Below are 21,644 nucleotides of genomic sequence, written 5' to 3'. Positions count from 1 at the left end.
ATACATGGTTTTCATTCTTTAATAAAAATGAAACGAGATTCCGGTGTCAAAAGCATCAAAATCGCCAGGCTGGTCTGGACTATTCATGACTTTCTCAGTATGCATTATCCACTCAGCAGTTCTAATACAAACACAGACATCAGTTTCGTTTTAGTTGGAATGGAATGACATATTTTATTCTTTCAGTTCCTATTATTACCACAGATCGATTCAGATCACCACAATGTTTATACTGTATGTTCATAATAGATTTTTCTGATTGTTGCAAAGAAATAATTATTGGTATATTCAACTATTTGAACCTGATAAATTGGATTGTTGGATGACAATTGAAATTCAGTGAAGTTTACTTGTCCTTTTCTTCGTATTTTATTCGGTGATGAGTATAGATGATTTATGAGTTCATATTTGGATTCATCTCTTCAAAGTTTAATTTTTTTTTGAATTTTTAAAAATTAAAAATGTTCATGTTTAAACTTTTTAGGTGTTTGAAAACTTCTTAAAACCTTAGCCTGTCTCTTCGTGAGGCAGGAGTATTGTTATCTTTGTACGTTTACTATATAGTCATATGATAATGGAAAGCTATATTAAAAACAGCTGTAACTCCCTTGTTTTCGGGTATTTTTGAAAATGGGACTTGCTTTTTAAAGGATTTGGGGTAGCTGAATCCAAATCCGTAATCAGAAATCTTCTATCCATATTTTTAAGGAAGTTGGACTTTGAGAAAAAGTGATGAGTCATACTTTGAGCAAATATCGGCTTACTTGTTAGATCCGTCGACGAAATTGAAAGATCCCCATGTGAAAGCACAGGAGAGCTGCAAAATATGAAATATAATCTTCCGATCTTCAGGAGGCAGGATTCTGCCGTGTGAAACTGGCCTTACATTACCTCTTTTTTCATACCAGGCTTGATATGTTTCACTACCTTTTATCAATTTTTCCATCCCCATTCGATTCACTTTTTCTATGTATCTATTTACTATTTGTCCCAATCCCTTTTTGTCTGATTCCTTTCTCCTTCTCCATGAATATGTTTTCTTCTCTCTTTTCCATTTTCAATACTAAACATGACGAAAAACAAAGTAGATCATTAACGTTACACATTCTAAGGACATCATAAATAATAATTATACTCAAAGAATTGCTTCATCATCAAAACGTTTTCTTCAATATTCATTCTACATCTACCAATATATTTCATTCACTCAGGTGAGCGAGAAGAATAATAAGAATTTTAAAAGTTCAACTGTATGAAATTCTTTTAAATTTTACTTTCTCAAGTATAAAGTGGTGAATGAGAACAAAGAGATTTTAGCTAGAACGTGTCAGCCTTCCGAGAATCCGACTCTCACACGCGCATGTACCGTATGTTTACATTGTAGATCTTCTCGACTTGGAGTGCAGTTCTCGACTTGGACTATGAAGTGCAGTATACAGTTAATTTTTATTGCTGATACAGATGTAGCGAATAGCGAGAAATTACAATGATCATAGGCGCCGAGACTACTAGTCGCTGGCGGGGCTTCATCCCCACCCATACCATCAATCTTTAATTTTCTACTAAAAAAGAGATTATTCGAAAAATTAATAGTGTTAAGTGGTTATGGGGCTGACAATTTGGGGAGGGGACTTTATAACTTTACCTTAATATATTTACGTACGGTAAGGTCACCATAGATTTTTAATTTATAGCCTAGTACAATTAAGTTCTGTCATAGTAAAAAAATGGAATTATTAAAGTTTACAGGTAGAACAAACATGCGTTTACTTTTAACAAATCTGTCCACAAACAATTATTGAAAGAGTAATGTCAACCCTAGTAAGATGCTGCACCAAGAGATAGCAGGAGAGACAAATGCACAACCTGCATTTTAAAGAGATAGCAGGTTGTGATTCTGAGTCATTAAGCACTGCTTTTTAGTGATGAAGAAAAGAGAAGTAGGCTCTCACAAAAAGAAGAGTCTACACTCCCAAATTCCAAAAAAAAATTAAAATCATTTTTCGGGGTGCCGCGGGAGAAGCCCCCTGCCGAGCGCAAAGTGCGAGTTATAATAATACTAGGCACAGGAATAATCTTAGAGCTGAATTTCTACAAATTGCAAGATCTCAAAAAAGGTGGCTTTACAAAGGTACAAAATTATATGTCTGATAAGAATATAGTAATTGTTAGAAATCTTTCGGATATATTTTTCAAAAACACTGTAAAAATATTTTTAAGGGAGAATGTTCAAATAAAGTTGCCGATTTTTCAAATCAGCTTCCTAGATTATATAAGGTTATTACTCTAATCATCGTACTATGTAACCTTTTTCGATTCTTTGAAGCTTATTTTGTAACTTTTAAAATGTTTTGATGTTGACTATGCATTGGAAAATGTTTTATGTCAATAAATGAACTCTTATTTCTATTAAGTTCAACATGTAAAATAAAGAAACCCGCATCTTTCCACCCTCCAATTAAGTTTCGTCAACAAAGGTGGTCAAGTCTTATCAAATTAAAAAGAGCATTCAGGTCACCCGGTAGTATGTTTGATATTATACATTCCAGTACTTGGATGGTGGTCCCTAAACATATTTTTAAGTTATGGGAATCCATTACTACTGCATTATGCCTCCTTCATTGACAAATCTATCTTCTATCTATATATAAGAAGAGATATTAATTGCAATTCTTATAACTGTATTATAATTGTATTTCTTCACAAAGATGGACTGTATACCGACAAGTGTCAGACCTATTTTCGTTCTGAAAATCCTCTAAAGATAAGCCCTACGATCCCTCAAAGTTCATACGCTATTTTCATGAAGGAAGTTTCCATTATTTGGTTTTCAACAAATCAGATGTTATAATCATTACAAAATGTATTTCATAACATCTATTAAACACTAGATAAAGATGCACTATTGACATTAGTACAGGTACAGTCTGGTATCGCAGTAGGATGTGTCCTCAACTGTAGTCTGCTGCAAGCGACTCTCTAATTTTTGTCGCGTTAGGCGACAGTTGAGGCCTCTTCAATTTTTGAACAGCCCTGACAGTTGAGACCTGCGACCGCAGAGGACTCCTAAAAAAGAGTCCTCAAATGTCGCCTGCGTTAGGCGACAGTAGAGGACTCTTCAATTTTCGTACACTCCCGACAGTCGAGGCCTACGACCGTAGAGGACTGGAAAACAGTCCTCTACTGTCGCAGGCCTCGACTGTCGTCGGTCTCGACTGTCGCGCCCCCCTTTTCTAGGTCCACAGCGATGCCAATAATGTTTTTGACAGTGTAGAAATATAATTAATGAATGAAGAGCATCAGCATCACTATTCTCCTATCTTTATCCAATGCCATTATAACGTGGACCTCACTATATAATATAATTAAGGTAAGAGTTTTATGGCAATAATTGGCTTATACACGTACAGGATAGGAATTTCACGCATGAAACATCATCACGTCCAAACTACTGGACTGATTAACTTGAAATTCTGCACTATAATAGATTTTTAATCTACCGATGATGTTTCCTATTTTAAACTCTTCAAGATTTCAGTGGGTCAAGTTTCCAGTTTGTTAAACTTTTAATTAGACCTTTGCGGAGCACGGCATACCTGCTAGTTTTCAATAGTAGTTACATATTTCCAGTATGTAAGTGACTTGAGATAAAATACTCCACATTCCGATCCATAAGAAATTTAGACTCGAGTCTTGTTTAATTTTCTAATTAGATCAACACTAATTTATCATTTAAGCATAAACATGACCATCATATCTTATTATAATGGAGAATAAGGGAATTGATTGTCTATCCGGAATATCCAAACTCACGTACAGTATTTCTTATCATTTCTCCTCTTATGATGCCTTACTTGTATACATAGAACATTTTGATGTTTTTATGAAAATTCTATAATTCTCCACTTCGTTGTGAGATCTTGTTGTAATAGCCTCATAAACGATTGATTCCAGGGCCACCAATGCACCTAGAACACATTCTAGGTACATTGATTACCACAGCTGTCCAGAATCTAAATTCAGAATCTACGTTTCAAATTGAGCCTCAAAAATGCTTTTTTTTCATGTTTTGTCCCAAAACGTACGGCGTACAGGCGCGTACCGTTACAAAACACTACTGAATATACGGTAGTAGACTAAATTGAACATTGTTATGTCAACATTGGAATACTTCAATTGAATAACACTTCAATAACTCAATTTTGTATAACTGATTGTATTAGAACATGTTTGCGGTTGAAAGAGCTGTCTTTACTAATTGAATGAATACGAACTGAAATGTCTACATTTCATTCATCTTTCAAACAACTCGTTCAGGTACACTAGTCTAGAAACTGATAGCTGTAAAACAAATTGAGCGTGAAGAAACATAGACAGGATCTTCTCTATTCAGTTTAGGTATACAAAAACAATGAAGCAGAGCTCCTACAGAGTGAAACTATTCTACTTGAGAGTTGTACGCGTTCCATTCACGTCGTTCACAATCCTCCCTCGTCCCTCCATTGACGGGTTGCTCTCGCCTTCGCCTCCATCCATGAATGAGTAATCCGTGTGGGTGACATATCTCCACGACTTCTAAATTACACTGATACGTTGGAATTCGTTCAGAGCACGTTTCAGCTCTTCTAGTGATGTGATCGTTACAATTCGACTATATTCTCTCTAGTGAATAACAGCACTGTGGTCTTTCACGAGAACCATTGGAATTGTGAGATAGTTTCAAAGTGGAGACTTTTGATGTGGCGCCATGCTGGAATTGGTTTTTGGGAAGGATATTGTTTAAGGCTCAATAACGTTGTATTTAAACTGTATCTATTGAGAAGTTTATTGACCGTACACACTACGGAAGGTGGAGTGAAAATAATTGAAATTCTTGTTAAGATCAAAATTCAAGTGTAGAGTTTGGAAGATTGCTTTTTGCACAGGCAATCCATACATGTCATTATTCTTAAACTTCAAATTATCCCTCGCCCATGTCCTTATGATGCTCCTGGAGTACAAAACTGACTGACTCCTATTTGATAAATTCGCTGTATCTGCCAATAATTTTGAAAGAAATGAATACGCTTCAATTAACTTGAATCAAGGAGAATGAAGGCATGTGTCTCTGAAGTTGAAAATGCATGATACAACGATGTCATTATCCTGCATTCGAGAATCATCAATTTTTTATTTGAAGTGCTTTAAATACCACTATTGAAACTTATCTATCTCACAGGTGAAACTATGAAGTTTCATACCCACAATCAATGTGTACTGCAAAGAACTCTCTTATTTTGTTGCAATAATGCGTTTCAATATTATATTTATCACTCATGCAAGCTTTTATCACTTACCTATTACATTCCAGAATTTTCCTTCTGGCAGAATGATAAGAAACTAAACACTGATAATTTTTCAATCGATTGATATTTTGAAAACTTAAATCAAATAATAGTAAAAGATATACGGTTGTTGGATTTATTTCATAAGATTAATGGGTTTATCAAGTGCCGGGGTTTTTCAGTTCAAAATGAAAAATTCCGAACGATTACAGTACTACTTATAATAATACTTCAATGATATAATATCATGTCTCAAGTGATTCGTGAGTGTAATTTCGTTATTCAATTTGATCACGAAATCCAAAATTTCTCGTTTTTTTAGTGTTTTCACTAAATTCAAAAGTGAATGAAACATAACCCACTTCTTTGACTAGTGTATGAATCGAAATTCGGGGAAGGATTAGTTTTGGGCTGTGCCTGTTGGTCCTTCCCTAATCATTCAAATGAATTGTTTTTAGTGTATCATTGAATAAATAAATAATTTAAATAAGTTCTGAAACATATTTTGTTATCATTTATATATAATCCGATCAAATTTTTCCTGTGGCATTGTTAATTTGCTCCCTTTTATTATTCTCTATAGAAAGATTTTCAGGCCTCATAAAAATGTCATTTGGATGAATTTCATAACAGTCCGATGAGAATTGAAATCAATAAATGCCTCAGTGCTTATTGTGAAAGAATGACGAATAGACTGAAGACTGTAAACCTCCTCATTTACACCAGATTAATTGGGTTGAACAGAACCTTTCTACACCCAAACTGAGGGTGCTTTGAAAGTTCTTCTCATTCCCTTCATGAGAGTGGGAGGGATCTTATCCTCCCGGAATAAGAACTTCTCTTGGATTGATAACAATTCAAATTTTACGTATTGAGTGTGAATTCATAAGTCATTAATTTATTTTCAAAATTGTAAGAAAAAAGGTGAGAACTTTCTGCAGGCTCTGAAGCTAGAGTGCAATGTACAATATGGAAAGCAAATCACAAATGTTCTAGAAGAATGCTAAAAATTGATCAACTGAGATAGAAATATAATGATAATAAAATTAGGAGAATTTATTATCAGTAAAATCTTGTATATAATTTGAATAATTCATCATTGGTTTGTAGGTGTTTAGCTCACCTCATAAGTCTGTTCATGACTCACAGAGCTTTCATTGTCAATTATTTTTCCATACTCATGACTTCCAAAAGACAGTGTTCACAGATGAAGGTTCAAACTACTCAATATGTCTAAAAAATAACACAGTAATAACGTTTTCTTTCAGGAATAAGAGTATGCATAAATCACAAAATTCTTTCAATTTTTGAGTAATTCAAGCACACACATAATTGATAAAATAATCATTTGAGAAAAGCCTATTTCGAGAATACGTTACGCTTCCAACAAACAAGATACAATATTGTATCAGCACTTATTCTACACATTAATTTTTCTGGTTATCTAAAACAAAAGCATTAAAACATTAACTTTTACATTAGATAGAATCCTCAATTGCTTCCTCATATTTTTAATTTGATGTAGTGAGGTATACCATCATTTCGAATAATTTATTAATAAGTGAGATCTTACGAGAGCAACATTATTCCTAACACTAAAACTCAACGACCTGGAATTAATTTACAAAAGAGTAATACCTACAATCTAGTAATACATGATCCATAGTAGGATGCATTTGTTTCCTGAAAAAACCTTATGTGAGTATAGTAGAAATTGATTCTATTGAATTTCTGATGGTCTCATACCAAACGAAGAATTCATCTCAAATATGAGGGAGCAATAAATAGATAATATAGTTTGAGAGTTAGAAACATCAAACTTACGATTAGCCTGAAAATTCAAAGAGCTAACAAGCTTAAGTCAGCACCCTTAATCCAGTTGATTCGAACCAAATCGACATAAACTACCGATACTATATAAATAGATAGATTATAATACAGTTCAGACAGTGGAATATTAGTATACATTAGCCTACTTCATTTCAATAATATCACATACCAAGGCAAGCAACAAATCGAAGTCATATTATACAATAATTAAAAGTGATTTGCATGTTCTATTCATACTTTCAAGATCCCTACAAAATTCTTCCAATCAATTTCAGATCTATTTCTTATGCATAAGAATACATAGCATATTAATGACAGATTATTCACTCATTTTTGAAAGCTTTGCATTCATCTGAAATACAAAATTCTATATTTCTTAATATTATTCAATTATTGCATAAATCTATCATTTAAGGAAAAAACAAGTAGTGTCAGTGTATTACAACTTCCTGCAAGAATGCAATCAATGCATTTGAACGAAGTAACAATCATGAAAATTAATTCAAATCTTCATTATTTGACAGTTATTCAACAGTGATAAAATACATAATCGTAAAATGATTGGAAATGAAAATACAGACTTATAGCCCTTACTATTTATTCCATTTCCGAATTTTGATGGGAAGTAGTAAAGAAATAATTGATAAACTTGAATCAGCCATCATTTTGGATAAAAGTATCATTGAAACTTTTCATTGATGTCATCTTTCTCGTTTTGAAACAGACTTTAAAATTATGTATCACACAATGGGTGTTTACATTCAAAATATTTGAGTTACAACCCCTCATTTCTTTAAAAACTTAAACTTCAATCAGTCGCCATTTTGGATAGAAGTATCATAGAACATTTTTATCGATGCAATCTTTCTTTTTTTAAGGCCTTTGAAATGATGTACTATACAATGGGTGTTTACATTGAAGATATTGAAATTCACTTGTTCGTCAAAAGGTGGAGTATTTGACCAATAACTTATCCTAAAAGTTACAGTATTATATCTACAACAGTCTCCAACTTATTGAAGGGTTCCCATACATTATACAGAGACTCACTCTGTATAAAATGAGCTATATTCTTGATGGTCACTCAATTCAAATTAACTGATATTGGGTTATTATTCCGAACAATTCTATGCTATTTATTGTGATCAAATACTATTTCAAATTTAGAAATCAGAAAATATGAGATAATCATCTAAAATGTTATTGTAATGTTTGTTTTAATTTAAAGATTAATATTGATTAATCGTTCTACTATTGAGGAAACGAATGAGAATATAATTTTCTCGAATGAATTTTTCCTCACTCATTTGAGGATCATATCAATTCCATCATCTCAAGCGACTTGCATAGCAAGAATATTAATTACAATACATTAGATATGAATATTGACTCAGCCCTCTCCATTCTGGTATGTTCATCTCGTTACTTGCCATAAAGTTCTGCAATGTTGATCTTCTGTTATTGTGAAGCTTGATGGTTCACTGAAAATCAATTTTGAAAATACAATAGTGATTGATCGAGTCAATGAGAAAGGAAAGACAAAGATAAATTTAATTATTTGTGATAAGGGGCATTATATTTAAACTAATTTGGCTATGTATGTAGACCACAAAAGTGGGGCGCGCTAAAGTTTCACAGTACAAGTGATTCAATGTAGAATGTTGTTGGCACCAATTTGTCAGCGATTTCGGCAGAAAATCACCAAACGTGTCCGCTGCAAGTAGGAGAATTTTGACAAGGAGGAAACGTCCATCAATTCAATCGTTTTGTTCTCAACCGATCATCTCATGTCGGTCAACTCCTGATCGGAGTCAGTCTCTTTTTCTGCGCACGCGCACACACAGTCCTCGGGCACAGGATAGGGCACTTTTATCCAGAAGCAGCGGTACTTCCTCCTTTTCTTCTTCCTCGCGCGATTACTACTGTCAGCCTTGTTTTTCGCAGGCGTGCTCCACACTTGGTTGTTATTCTTTTTCCGGTGGCCGTAGTGTTTCCGTAACCTGCAAAACAGAGATAATTTGATTCGATTTTGTATTTCAAAGGCCATTTTTGAATATGAAGATAAGTGAAGGGGAGAGTTCTTTAGGGGATACATAAGGATGTACTGAAGGTAAAAATCTGAGGAGGTGAAAAAATACGTCTTGTACAAATACGAGTAGATATAGATTTTGGAACAACTTATTAAATTTCTTGAACAAATGGAAAATTTAACCAGACAAACAACATGAGCGTTTCCCTATAAAGCTATTTGAATCTAGGATTCGCTACCGTACATTCTCAACAATTTAATCACGGGCTAAAAAATATTTCACTGCCGTCGCCATCATGTGATCCCATTGATGTGCACAAGGCATAAAGCAAGTGGCAAATGAGTATTAAAAATTGTAAAGGCTCTGACAGACAAGTTACAAATTTTTTATTTTTCAACCACTGTATTTTATAACTTTCATTTCATAATTTCCATTGATAAAAATGGGAATAATTTGTATGTTTACAGCCACATATTTACCACTTATCGGTCTCAATTATGAATCATAATTTATTATCTAAGGAGTTAGAGTAATGGAATCAGCGTATAGTTGTAATCACAGCGATATAGACATAACTCAGAATCTTGAAGTTTATAAGAGAACTTTCCCATCAATGTTGACCGACACAGAGTTTCTCTGCATTCCTTGCATTCTACTTATTTATCACCGTACTTTGCTAATGTATAAACTACTGCTATATGCTAAAGCTTACTAAGGTGAATTGACCTGCACCATACCAAGAATGTATTCTATTTATTAGACTTATTAGGTTATATATAACATTTAGATAAGTACTCGAATTCTTTCTTACCCAAAAAAACCCTACATTAAACATACCTACGAACATATTGCTCAGACAATAATTCCTATAACTAGCCTACAAAAAAATTGAAACTCATTCTAGTACAACATGATATACTATAGAGAAGAACGGTAGGTCAAGTAAGTAAGTTTCTACTAACACACTCATAATTTCATTTTGTACTGTCATTCTTGAGTATCGAGTAATTAGAATGTATTTCTTTGAATTTGTATTTTATTGTTTCATTCTAACAAACGTTTTTCAAGGAATAGAAAGTTCAGTATTAGTTTTGGTGAATCATTTATTTACCATGTATGCTTTGATACTGCTCTAGGATTGAGCCTTCAGCCTTGCTTGGTCTAAAAGTTGTATCGGCCACATACTCTGATACTAGGGGAGATGACAGTATACACCACCGTCAAAGTCAGACACATCCATCCTAGCACTGAAAATCAGTCTTGTTTTGGCGGTGGCTGCTTTTGTCGTTCTTGTGCTGAAAAAGAAGTGTCTTGTTTTGGCGGGGCGAGTCCGTGACTAATTTCTCTACCTGGAGAGTAGACAACAGTAGAAAACAGTCTCTGGTTGTCGCTATCATATCTTGTCGTTTAGCTGGTAGAATGGTTAGGGAGTAAACTGGTTTCGTGGTTTGAATTTTGGCACAGACTGTACCTTCTTGGAAATATTCTATTTATAACTTAGTGTGACTGGAGAAGTGTGTGTAACCATTCATAAGACAATACTCCTGTGTGACATTGTCTCTTATCTCAACCTTATTTAGTTCTATTGCTTCCTCTCACTTTCTCTATCTCTTCGATACGATTGTATAACATAACGAAACAATTTTGCTGTATTGTAAGCTGTTGTATATTAGTGTATAAACCAGTATATATTGTAATCTACATAAATAAAGTACTCAATCAATCAATCTCCCTCACCCTAATCCCTCTCTCTATCACTCCTGCGCCACTCTCTCTCTCCCACACACATGCACTCTCTCACTCTCTCTCTGTCTCTTACCTGGTTGTGTGCTAATGGGAATGATACTATTTTAAATCCTTCTCAGAGAATCGAAAATTCAAATGGCATTCAATCTTTATTCTCATTATTAAATTTTTCATACAAGGGAATTCGTCGTTTATATAATACTGTCATTTGATGTAAATCGATGTGGAAGATACAGTAAATAGATCACTATATTATTATATTATCGACATTCAAATTGCATTCTATATTCATTGTGATAAGTAATATTTTTCATACTTCTCTCCTTTTTCCCCCCTCGGGGTTTTGTTATTTTTTGATTATTTCATACCTATATTGAATTTTACTTTCCCATGCCTACATTTGTAATCTAATTTAATCTAATTTGATTTGTAATCATTTAATCAAATGTTTGAATGTTTAAATGTTTAAATGTTCAAATATTTAAATGTTTAAATTTTTAAATGTTTAAATGTTTAAATATTTAAATGTTTAAATGTTTAAATGTTTGAATGTTTAAATGTTTAATGTTTAAATGTTTAAATGTTTAAATGTTTAAATGTTTAAATGTTTAAATGTTTAAATGTTTGTTTAAATGTTTAAATGTTTAAATGTTTAAATGTTTAAATGTTTAAATGTTTAATGTTTAAATGTTTAAAGTTTAAATGTTTAAATGTTTAAATGTTTAAATGTTTAAATGTTAAATGTTAAATGTTTAAATGTTTAAATGTTTAAATGTTTAAATGTTTAAATGTTTAATGTTCAAATGTTTAAATGTTTAAATGTTAAATGTTTTAATGTTTAAATGTTTAAATGTTTGAATGTTAAATGTTTGAATGTTTAAATGTTTAAATGTTTAAATGTTTAATGTTTAAATGTTTAAATGTTTAAATGTTTAAATGTTAAATGTTCAAATGTTTAAATGTTCAAATGTTTGAATGTTTAAATGTTTAAATGTTTGAATGTTTAAATGTTCAGATGTTTAAATGTTTAAATGTTTAAATGTTTAAATGTTTGAATGTTTAAATGTTTAAATGTTTAAATGTTTAAATGTTTAAATGTTTAAATGTTTAAATGTTTGAATGTTAAATGTTTAAATGTTTAAATGTTTAAATGTTAAATGTTTAAATGTTTAAATGTTTAAATGTTTAAATGTTAAATGTTTAAATGTTTAAATGTTTAAATGTTTAAATGTTTAAATGTTTAATGTTTAAATGTTTAAATGTTAAATGTTTAATGTTTAAATGTTTAAATGTTTAAATGTTTAAATGTTTAAATGTTTAAATGTTTAAATGTTTAATGTTTAAATGTTGAATGTTTTAAATGTTTAAATGTTTAAATGTTAAATGTTTAAATGTTTAAATGTTTAATGTTTAATGTTTAAATGTTAAATGTTTAATGTTTAATGTTTAATGTTTAAATGTTTAAATGTGTAAATGTTTAAATGTTTAAATGTTTAAATGTTTAATGTTTAAATGTTTAAATGTTTAAATGTTTAAATGTTTAAATGTTTAAATGTTTAAATGTTTAATGTTTAAATGTTTGAATGTTTAATTGTTTAGATGTTTAAATGTTAAATGTTTTAAATGTTTGAATGTTTAAATGTTTAAATGTTTAAATGTTTAAATTTTAAATGTTTAAATGTTAAATGTTTTAAATGTTTGAATGTTTAAATGTTTAAATGTTTAATGTTTAAATGTTTAAATGTTTAAATGTTTAAATGTTTGAATGTTTAATGTTTAAATGTTTAAATGTTTAAATGTTAAATGTTTAAATGTTTAAATGTTTAATGTTTAAATGTTTAATGTTTAAATGTTTAAATGTTCAAATGTTTAAATGTTTAAAAATGTTCAAATGTTTTAATGTTTAAATGTTTAATGTTTAAATGTTTAAATGTTTAAATGTTAAATGTTTAATGTTTAAATGTTTAATGTTAAATGTTTAAATGTTTAAATGTTTAAATGTTTAAATGTTTAAATGTTTAAATGTTTAAATGTTTAAATGTTTAAATGTTAAATGTTTAAATGTTTAAATGTTTTAATGTTTAAATGTTTAATGTTTAAATGTTGAATGTTTAAATGTTTAATGTTTAAATGTTAAATGTTTAAATGTTTAAATGTAAATGTTTAAATGTTTGAATGTTTAAATGTTTAAATGTTTAAATGTTTAAATGTTTAAATGTTTAAATGTTTAATGTTTAAATGTTTAAATGTTTAATGTTTAAATGTTTAAATGTTTAAATGTTTGAATGTTTAATTGTTTAAAATGTTTAATGTTTAATGTTTGAATGTTTAAATGTTTAAATGTTTAAATGTTTAAATGTTTAAATGTTTAATTGTTTAAAATGTTTAAATGTTTAAATTTTAAATGTTTAAATGTTAAATGTTTAAATGTTTGAATGTTTAAATGTTTAAATGTTTAAATGTTTAAATGTTAAATGTTTAAATGTTTAAATGTTTAAATGTTGAATGTTAAATGTTTAATGTTTAAATGTTTAAATGTTTAAATGTTTAATGTTTAAATGTTAAATGTTTAAATGTTAATGTTTAAATGTTTAAATGTTTAATGTTTAATGTTTAATGTTTAAATGTTGAATGTTTAAATGTTTAAATGTTTAAATGTTTAAAGTTTAAATGTTTAAATGTTTAAATGTTTAAATGTTTTAAATGTTTAAATGTTAAATGTTTTAATGTTTGAATGTTTAATGTTTAATGTTTAATGTTTAATGTTTAAATGTTTAATGTTTAAATGTTTAAATGTTAAATGTTTTAAATGTTAATGTTTAAATGTTTAATGTTTAATGTTTAAATGTTTAAATGTGTAAATGTTTAAATGTTTAAATGTTTGAATGTTTAAATGTTTAAATGTTTAATGTTTAAATGTTTAATGTTTAAATTTTAAATGTTTAAATGTTCAAATGTTCAAATGTTTTAAATGTTAAATGTTTAAATGTTTAAATGTTTAAATGTTTAATGTTTAAATGTTTAAATGTCTAAATGTTTAAATGTTTACATGTTTAAATGTTTAATGTTTAAATGTTTAAATTTTAAATGTTTAAATGTTTAAATTTTAATGTTTAAATGTTTAAATGTTTAAATGTTAAATGTTTGAATGTTTAAATGTTTAAATGTTTAATTTTTAAATGTTTAAATGTTTAAATGTTTAAATGTTAAATGTTTAAATGTTTAATGTTAAATGTTTAAATGTTTAATGTTTAAATGTTAAATGTTTAATGTTTGAATGTTTAATGTTTAAATGATTAAATGTTTAAATGTTCAAATGTTCAAATGTGCAAATGTTTTAAATGTTCAAATGTTCATATGTTATTTTGGCGAAACGCGGTAGTAGATTTCCATGAAATTTGACAGATATGTTCTTTTTTCAATTATCGTGTGTTGACGTATATACAAGGTTTTTGAAAATTTTGCATTTCAAGGATGATATAAAAGGATGATGATATAGATGTTCAAATGTTTTAAATGTTTAAATGTTTAATGTTCAAATGTTTTAAATGTTTAATGTTTGAATGTTTAAATGTTTAAATGTTCAAATGTTTTAAATGTTTAAATGTGTAAATGTTTAAATGTTTAAATGTTTAAATGTTTAAATGTTAAATGTTTAAATGTTTAAATGTTTAAATGTTAAATGTTTAAATGTTTAAAGTTTAAATGTTTAAATGTTTAAATGTTTAAATGTATAAATGTTTAAATGTTTAATGTTTAATGTTTAAATTTTAAATGTTTAAATGTTTAATGTTTAAATGTTAAATGTTTAAATGTTAAATGTTTAAATTTTAAATGTTTAAATGTTTAAATGTTTAAATGTTTAAATGTTTAAATGTTTGAATGTTAAATGTTAAATGTTTAAATGTTTAAGTTTAAATGTTTAAATGTTTAAATGTGTTTAAAATGTTTAAATGTCTAAATGTTTAAATGTTCAAATGTTTAAATGTTTAAATGTTTAAATGTTTAAATGTTTAAATGTTTAAATGTTTAAATGTTTAAATGTTTAATGTTTGAATGTTTAATGTTTAATGTTTAAATGTTTAAATGTTTGAATGTTCAAATGTTAAATGTTTAAATGTTAAATGTTTGAATGTTTGAATGTTAAATGTTTAAATGTCTAAATGTTTAAATGTTTAAATGTTTAAATGTTTGAATGTTTATATGTTTGAATGTTTAAATGTTTAAATGTTTAAATGTTTAATGTTTAATGTTAAATGTTTAAATGTTTAAATGTTTAAATGTTTGAATGTTTAAATGTTTAAATGTTTAAATTTTAAATGTTTAAATGTTTAAATGTTAAATGTTTAAATGTTTAAATGTTTAAATGTTTAATGTTAAATGTTAAATGTTGAATGTTTAAATGTTTAATGTTTAATGTTTAAATGTTTAAATGTTTAAATGTTGAATGTTTTAAATGTTCAAATGTTTAATGTTTAAATGTTTAAATGTTTAATGTTTAAATGTTTAAATGTTTAAATGTCTAAATGTTTAAATGTTAATGTTTAATGTTTGAATGTTAAATGTTTAAATGTTTAAATGTATAAATGTTTAAATTTTAAATGTTTAAATGTTTAAATGTTAAATGTTTAAATGTTTAAATGTTTAAATGTTTAAATGTTTAATGTTAAATGTTTAAATGTTAAATGTTTAAATGTTTAAATGTTTAAATGTTTAAATGTTAAAATGTTTTAATGTTTGAATGTTTAAATGTTTAAATGATTAAATGTTTAAATGTTCAAATGTTCAAATGTGCAAATGTTTAAATGTTCAAATGTTCATATGTTATTATGGCGAAACGCGGTAGTAGATTTCCATGAAATTTGACAGATATGTTCTTTTTTCAATTATCGTGTGTTGACGTATATACAAGGTTTTTGAAAATTTTGCATTTCAAGGATGATATAAAAGGATGATGATATAGATGTTCAAATGTTTAAATGTTTAAATGTTCAAATGTTTAATGTTAAATGTTTAAATGTTTGAATGTTTAAATGTTGAATGTTTAAATGTTTAAATGTTTAAAGTTTAAATGTTTAAATGTTTAAATGTTAAATGTTTAATGTTTAAATGTTTAAATGTTTAAATGTTAATGTTTAAATGTTTAATGTTTAAATGTTTAAATGTTAAATGTTTAAATGTTTAAATGTTTAATGTTTAATGTTTAAATGTTTAATGTTTAAATGTTTAAATGTTTAAATGTTCAAATGTTAAATGTTTAAATGTTTAATGTTTAATGTTTGAATGTTCAAATGTTTGAATGTTAAATGTTTAAATGTTTAAATGTAAATGTTTAAATGTTAAATGTTTAAATGTTAAATGTTAAATGTTTAAATGTTTAAATGTTTAAATGTTAAAGTTTAAATGTTTAAATGTTTGAATGTTTAAATGTTTAAATGTTCAATGTTTAAATGTTTAAATGTTCAAATGTTCAAATGTTCAAATGTTCAAATGTTTAATGTTCAAATGTTCATATGTTATTATGGCGAAACGCGGTAGTAGATTTCCATGAAATTTGACAGATATGTTCTTTTTTCAATTATCGTGTGTTGACGTATATACAAGGTTTTTGAAAATTTTGCATTTCAAGGATGATATAAAAGGATGATGATATAGATGTTCAAATGTTTAAATGTTTAAATGTTCAAATGTTTAAATGTTTAAATGTTTAAATGTTTAAATGTTTAAATGTTTAAATGTTTAAATGTTTGAATGTTTATATGTTTGAATGTTTAAATGTTTAAATGTTTAAATGTTTAAATGTTTTAATGTTTAATGTTTAAATGTTTAAATGTTTAAATGTTTAAATGTTTTAATGTTTAAATTTTTAAATGTTTAAATGTTTAAATGTTTAAATGTTTAAATGTTTAAATGTTTAAATGTTAAATGTTTAAATGTTTAATGTTTAAATGTTAAATGTTTAAATGTTTTAATGTTTAAAGTTTAAATGTTTAAATGTTCAAATGTTTAAATGTTGAATGTTTAAATGTTCAAATGTTTAAATGTTTAAATGTTAAATGTTAAATGTTTAAATGTCTAAATGTTTAAATGTTAAATGTTTAAATGTTAATGTTTAATGTTTAAATGTTTGAAGTTTAAATGTTTAAATGTTTAAATGTTAAATGTTTAAATTTTTAAATGTTTAAATGTAAATGTTTAAATGTTAAATGTTAAATGTTAATGTTTAAATGTTTAAATGTTAAATGTTTAAATGTTTAAATGTTAATGTTTAAATGTTTAAATGTTAAATGTTTAAATGTTTAAATGTTAAATGTTTAAATGTTTAAATGTTAAATGTTTAAATGTTAAATGTTTTAATGTTTGAATGTTTAAATGTTTAAATGTTTAAATGTTTAAATGTTCAAATGTTTAAATGTTTAAATGTTTAAATGTTCAAATGTTCATATGTTATTATGGCGAAACGCGGTAGTAGATTTCCATGAAATTTGACAGATATGTTCTTTTTTCAATTATCGTGTGTTGACGTATATACAAGGTTTTTGAAAATTTTGCATTTCAAGGATGATATAAAAGGATGATGATATAGATGTTCAAATGTTAAATGTTTAAATGTTTAAATGTTTAAATGTTTAAATGTTTGAATGTTTATATGTTTGAATGTTTAAATGTTAAATGTTTAAATGTTTAAATGTTTAAATGTTTTAATGTTTAAATGTTTAAATGTTTAAATGTTTAAATGTTTAAATGTTTAAATGTTTAAATGTTTTAATGTTTAAATGTTTAAATGTTTAAATTTTTAAATGTTAAATGTTTAAATGTTTAAATGTTTAAATGTTTAAATGTTTAAATGTTTAAATGTTTTTAAATGTTTTAATGTTTAATGTTTGAATGTTCAAATGTTTGAATGTTTAAATGTTTAAATGTTTAAATGTTTAAATGTTTAAATGTTCAAATGTTTTAATGAATAAATGTTTAAATGTTTAAATGTTCAAATGTTTAAATGTTTAAATGTTTGAATGTTTAAATGTTTAAATGTTTCAATGTTTAAATGTTTAAATGTTCAAATGTTCAAATGTTCAAATGTTCAAATGTTTTAATGTTCAAATGTTCATATGTTATTATGGCGAAACGCGGTAGTAGATTTCCATGAAATTTGACAGGTATGTTCTTTTTTCAATTATTGTGTGTTGACGTATATACAAGGTTTTTGAAAATTTTGCATTTCAAGGATGATATAAAAGGAAAAAGGAGCCTCCTCCATACGTCAATATTAGAGTAAAATCAGACTATGGAATTATTCATCACTAGGAGGAACCTGTGCTTTGCAAGGATCCATTTTCAAACTTGATAATCTGAAAACTTGACATAATGAAATTTTCAAGAATTGAAAACAGGCCTATAGTCATCCTTGGTTAATTAAGAGTCTATCCTATATATGCAGAATTTCAAGCTAATTAGTACAGTAGTTCAGACGTGATGATGCGTCAAACATAATTTTCCTATACTGTGCGTGTATAAGCCAACTCTTTATTTTATTATAGATATGGTTAACGACTGCATGAGATAGGAGTGTAAAACAGAATATTTGTGAAACTATGATAGTGCCAGAAGTGTCTTAAACACAATAGTAGGTACTACATGAACTTTTTGAAAGTGATTTGAAAAAAAAGTTAAAACAACAGAGCTGAAAGTTGTCAACCTCATCATTCTACCTACATTTAGAGAGGCTTTTGCTTGAGCCGAATGAAATCTTCTATCTTATATATATATATATATATATATATATATATATATATATATATATATATATATATATATTTATATGTATGTATAAATGAATGTGTTTGTTCCCTATGACTTGAAAAATATTTGACATAACAGTATGAAACTTTGGGAATATGTTGTGTGAATATTGGGGATGGTTTCTGACCATAAATTTCAATAGAGTGGCTAATAATGTTTATTTAATTATCCAATCCATTTTACAGACCTATGTTTTCGAAATTGTCGGCCTAGCGGCTACCGAAGAACGGAAAGATGATCATGATCCAAAATTATATTGAGATAATAATAGTCTATGATTTAGCATCTAAAGATACCAGCTGTAATAAACACCTCACCCTATGATAAATTGTGTAGGCTACTGGTATTACAACGGTAGTTAGGAGTTGAAGTATAGTTGATTGGTATCAGCTGTAGATAATGGCTCCTTAGAAGACCTATACAAATAATTTTCACTTCCCTATCATTGAGTAACCGGAAAATGTTTGAAAAAAATTATTCACCTCATGGAAGAGAGTTGTTCATATTGCATTCATTAATGACAGAATATATATTTTTTTTATTTAGCTCAGCTTATATTCATCCTCAAATGGAAGATGAAAAGAATATGTAATTCTGTGTGATTCATCGTACATCACATATTTCGTCAACCATCTATTAACAATCAACAACTATGAAAACATTGAATTCATCTTTGAAACACTGATTTATCCTATCTATTTTTTTTTTTTTCAATTCAACACTTAACTGTTATATATTACTACCAATTGATTGAGAATAATATGTTTTGGGAATAAAGAATGCTGCATGACTAAGCACATAGGAAGTCCGTATTCAGATGTAGGCTGAATGAAAATATTGATTGTCAGATAAATCTCATGATTCACCAAATAAATTGAAGTATGACATGAGATACATTGACTTTTTGGCGGTACGAAGTTCCCAGGTAAGCTAGTTGTAAATAAAGCTTTATTATTAATAGTCAACACTAAAAAAAGACAGGCTCAATCACCAGGAATACTATAAATTCTATGAAGGACCAGTAAGCCATTAATTTTGAGTAGTTCAATCACTCCCATTATGGACATTATAGACAATCAATATGTGTGAAATTTATTAGCTACAAAATAAAAAACTTTGATTGGAGTGACCCCGACTACTACAATACCGTATGAATAACCATTTAGATCAAATATAAGAAATTACTCACATCTCTCATTAACTCGTACTTTTTGTTCACAAAATATTAACAAAAAATGAAAATATTTCATATTGATTGAACTCACGGCTAGTACCCAAGTTTGTCTTTTTCTGGCCATGCTACAAAGAAATGTAGGTTTATGTTTGACATCTCGTTTTTGTAATCTTGTCTATTAAGAAATTTTTCAATGTGATTTTTGTTTGCAATAAAATTTGAATTTGAAAGAATAATCAACAAACTCCTAACCAAAGAAAATCTCTGTGCTCTGTTCTAATCAGAATGTACGAGACTCCATATACAGCTGATAGAAGGCGCAAACCGAATTGGCCTAGCATACAAAAATGGAACAAACACGTGGCAAGCTCGCGCTTCCGATTTACACGGAAAATTAAATTCGATCAGCTGATTGATAAAATTATTTTAAGGTTTTCCAATGATTACAACATATGTTGGAATATCATGTGTCAATTATCTAAGTTCCATATACCATTCACCTTACCACGTTCATAACCTCACTAAATAGGATCCTTTCTAATCCTTTGAAACCCTTAGAGGCAGAATATCTTCTTAGTGCGCGTCTAGCATGTTTGAAGAATATTTGTGCAGTGTTTTAAGTCTGTAGGCCAATTAGTTTGAGCTGTAGTGTGATTTTACATGAAAAATTTCAAAAAACACCCTCTCCTGGACCCCTCTCTGCTCCTGGTCGGAATTTTTCTGCAGAGATCTATTTTTTTCTTTCTGTAGCTGAACAAAAAAGTTCCTCATGACTTTGCTGTGCAATGAGCGGTTAAAAAGTACAACATTTTTGGGGGACCCCAGCTCCCTCAGGGGGCAAATTTCTGAAAATCCTTTCTTAGTGGATGTTTTCAGGCTATCATAAACAATATTGTGCAAAATTTCAAGTTTGTAGGCTCAGTAGTTTGGGCTGTGGTGTGATTTCAGTCTGTCGGGGCTTAGCCTTTTATAGATATAAGAGAAGAGAAGAGAAGAGAAGAGAAGAGAAGGACCAGTAAGCCATTAATTTTGAGTAGTTCAGAATAAATCAGTATAAATCAGCTGACTAGTGATTACACAGATGTGTGGAGAAGCCAGTCTATTGCTGTATTTCCATAAAGGTCTCTATTAGTCCATGCAATGAATGCTCAAAAAAAGGTATAGAAGAAAAATCTGGTGTGGCACACTCACACAACTTTCCTTGCCGTTAAGAAAATTGATCACCTGACGCTAGTGTACTCGCGCAGCTCAACTCTACTATTCAAAGATATGAGACAGCTGTTGATAGGTCAATACCGCTGGAAACACACTATAACTGCTATCTCTTCGTAGTGAATGATTTGATAGAATCAACAGTTGCCAACAGTTTGCAATTTAATAATCACATTTTCTCGGTTTCAAGCTTATTTTCAATTCTAGGTGGAAATGTTACCGAACATTAATTGCAGAGATTTTCATGCTCAATCTTTTCCACTTGAAAGTTTTTGTTTAAATTGTATATGAAAGCTGATAATTGAGAATCTAAAATCAAACTTTGCATAGATGGGGCAAAGCTCCTGAAATTTTTACAGATATAGGACACTTGTTGCAGTTGATAGAGCTTATCAATGACTATTCCAGGTTTAAATTTGATCAAAATCGTTGGAGCCGTTTTCGAGAAAATCGCGAAAAACCCTGTTTTTGACAACATTTTCGCCATTTTAGCCGCCATCTTGGATTGCATTTGATCGAAATTGT

The 21,644-nt window shown here is 28.2% G+C and overlaps 1 protein-coding gene across 1 annotated transcript in view; it reads right to left on the bottom strand.

The window, feature by feature from the left end:
- Positions 1–6,195: 6,195 nt before the first annotated feature.
- The window catches only part of LOC111059809 (noggin-1-like), a 90,655-nt gene continuing 75,206 nt past the window's right edge, over positions 6,196–21,644 (bottom strand). The window contains exon 4 of the mRNA XM_039428267.1: positions 6,196–9,154. Within this exon, the coding sequence (XP_039284201.1) occupies positions 8,935–9,154 (220 nt within the window). The 3' untranslated portion in view covers positions 6,196–8,934. The remainder of the gene's footprint in view (positions 9,155–21,644) is intronic.

Source organism: Nilaparvata lugens, chromosome 5, assembly GCF_014356525.2.
Source record: "Nilaparvata lugens isolate BPH chromosome 5, ASM1435652v1, whole genome shotgun sequence".
Taxonomy (NCBI): Eukaryota; Metazoa; Arthropoda; class Insecta; order Hemiptera; family Delphacidae; genus Nilaparvata; species Nilaparvata lugens.
Note: the sequence above shows the minus strand (reverse complement) of the source record. Positions and strands in the feature narration are given on the sequence as shown.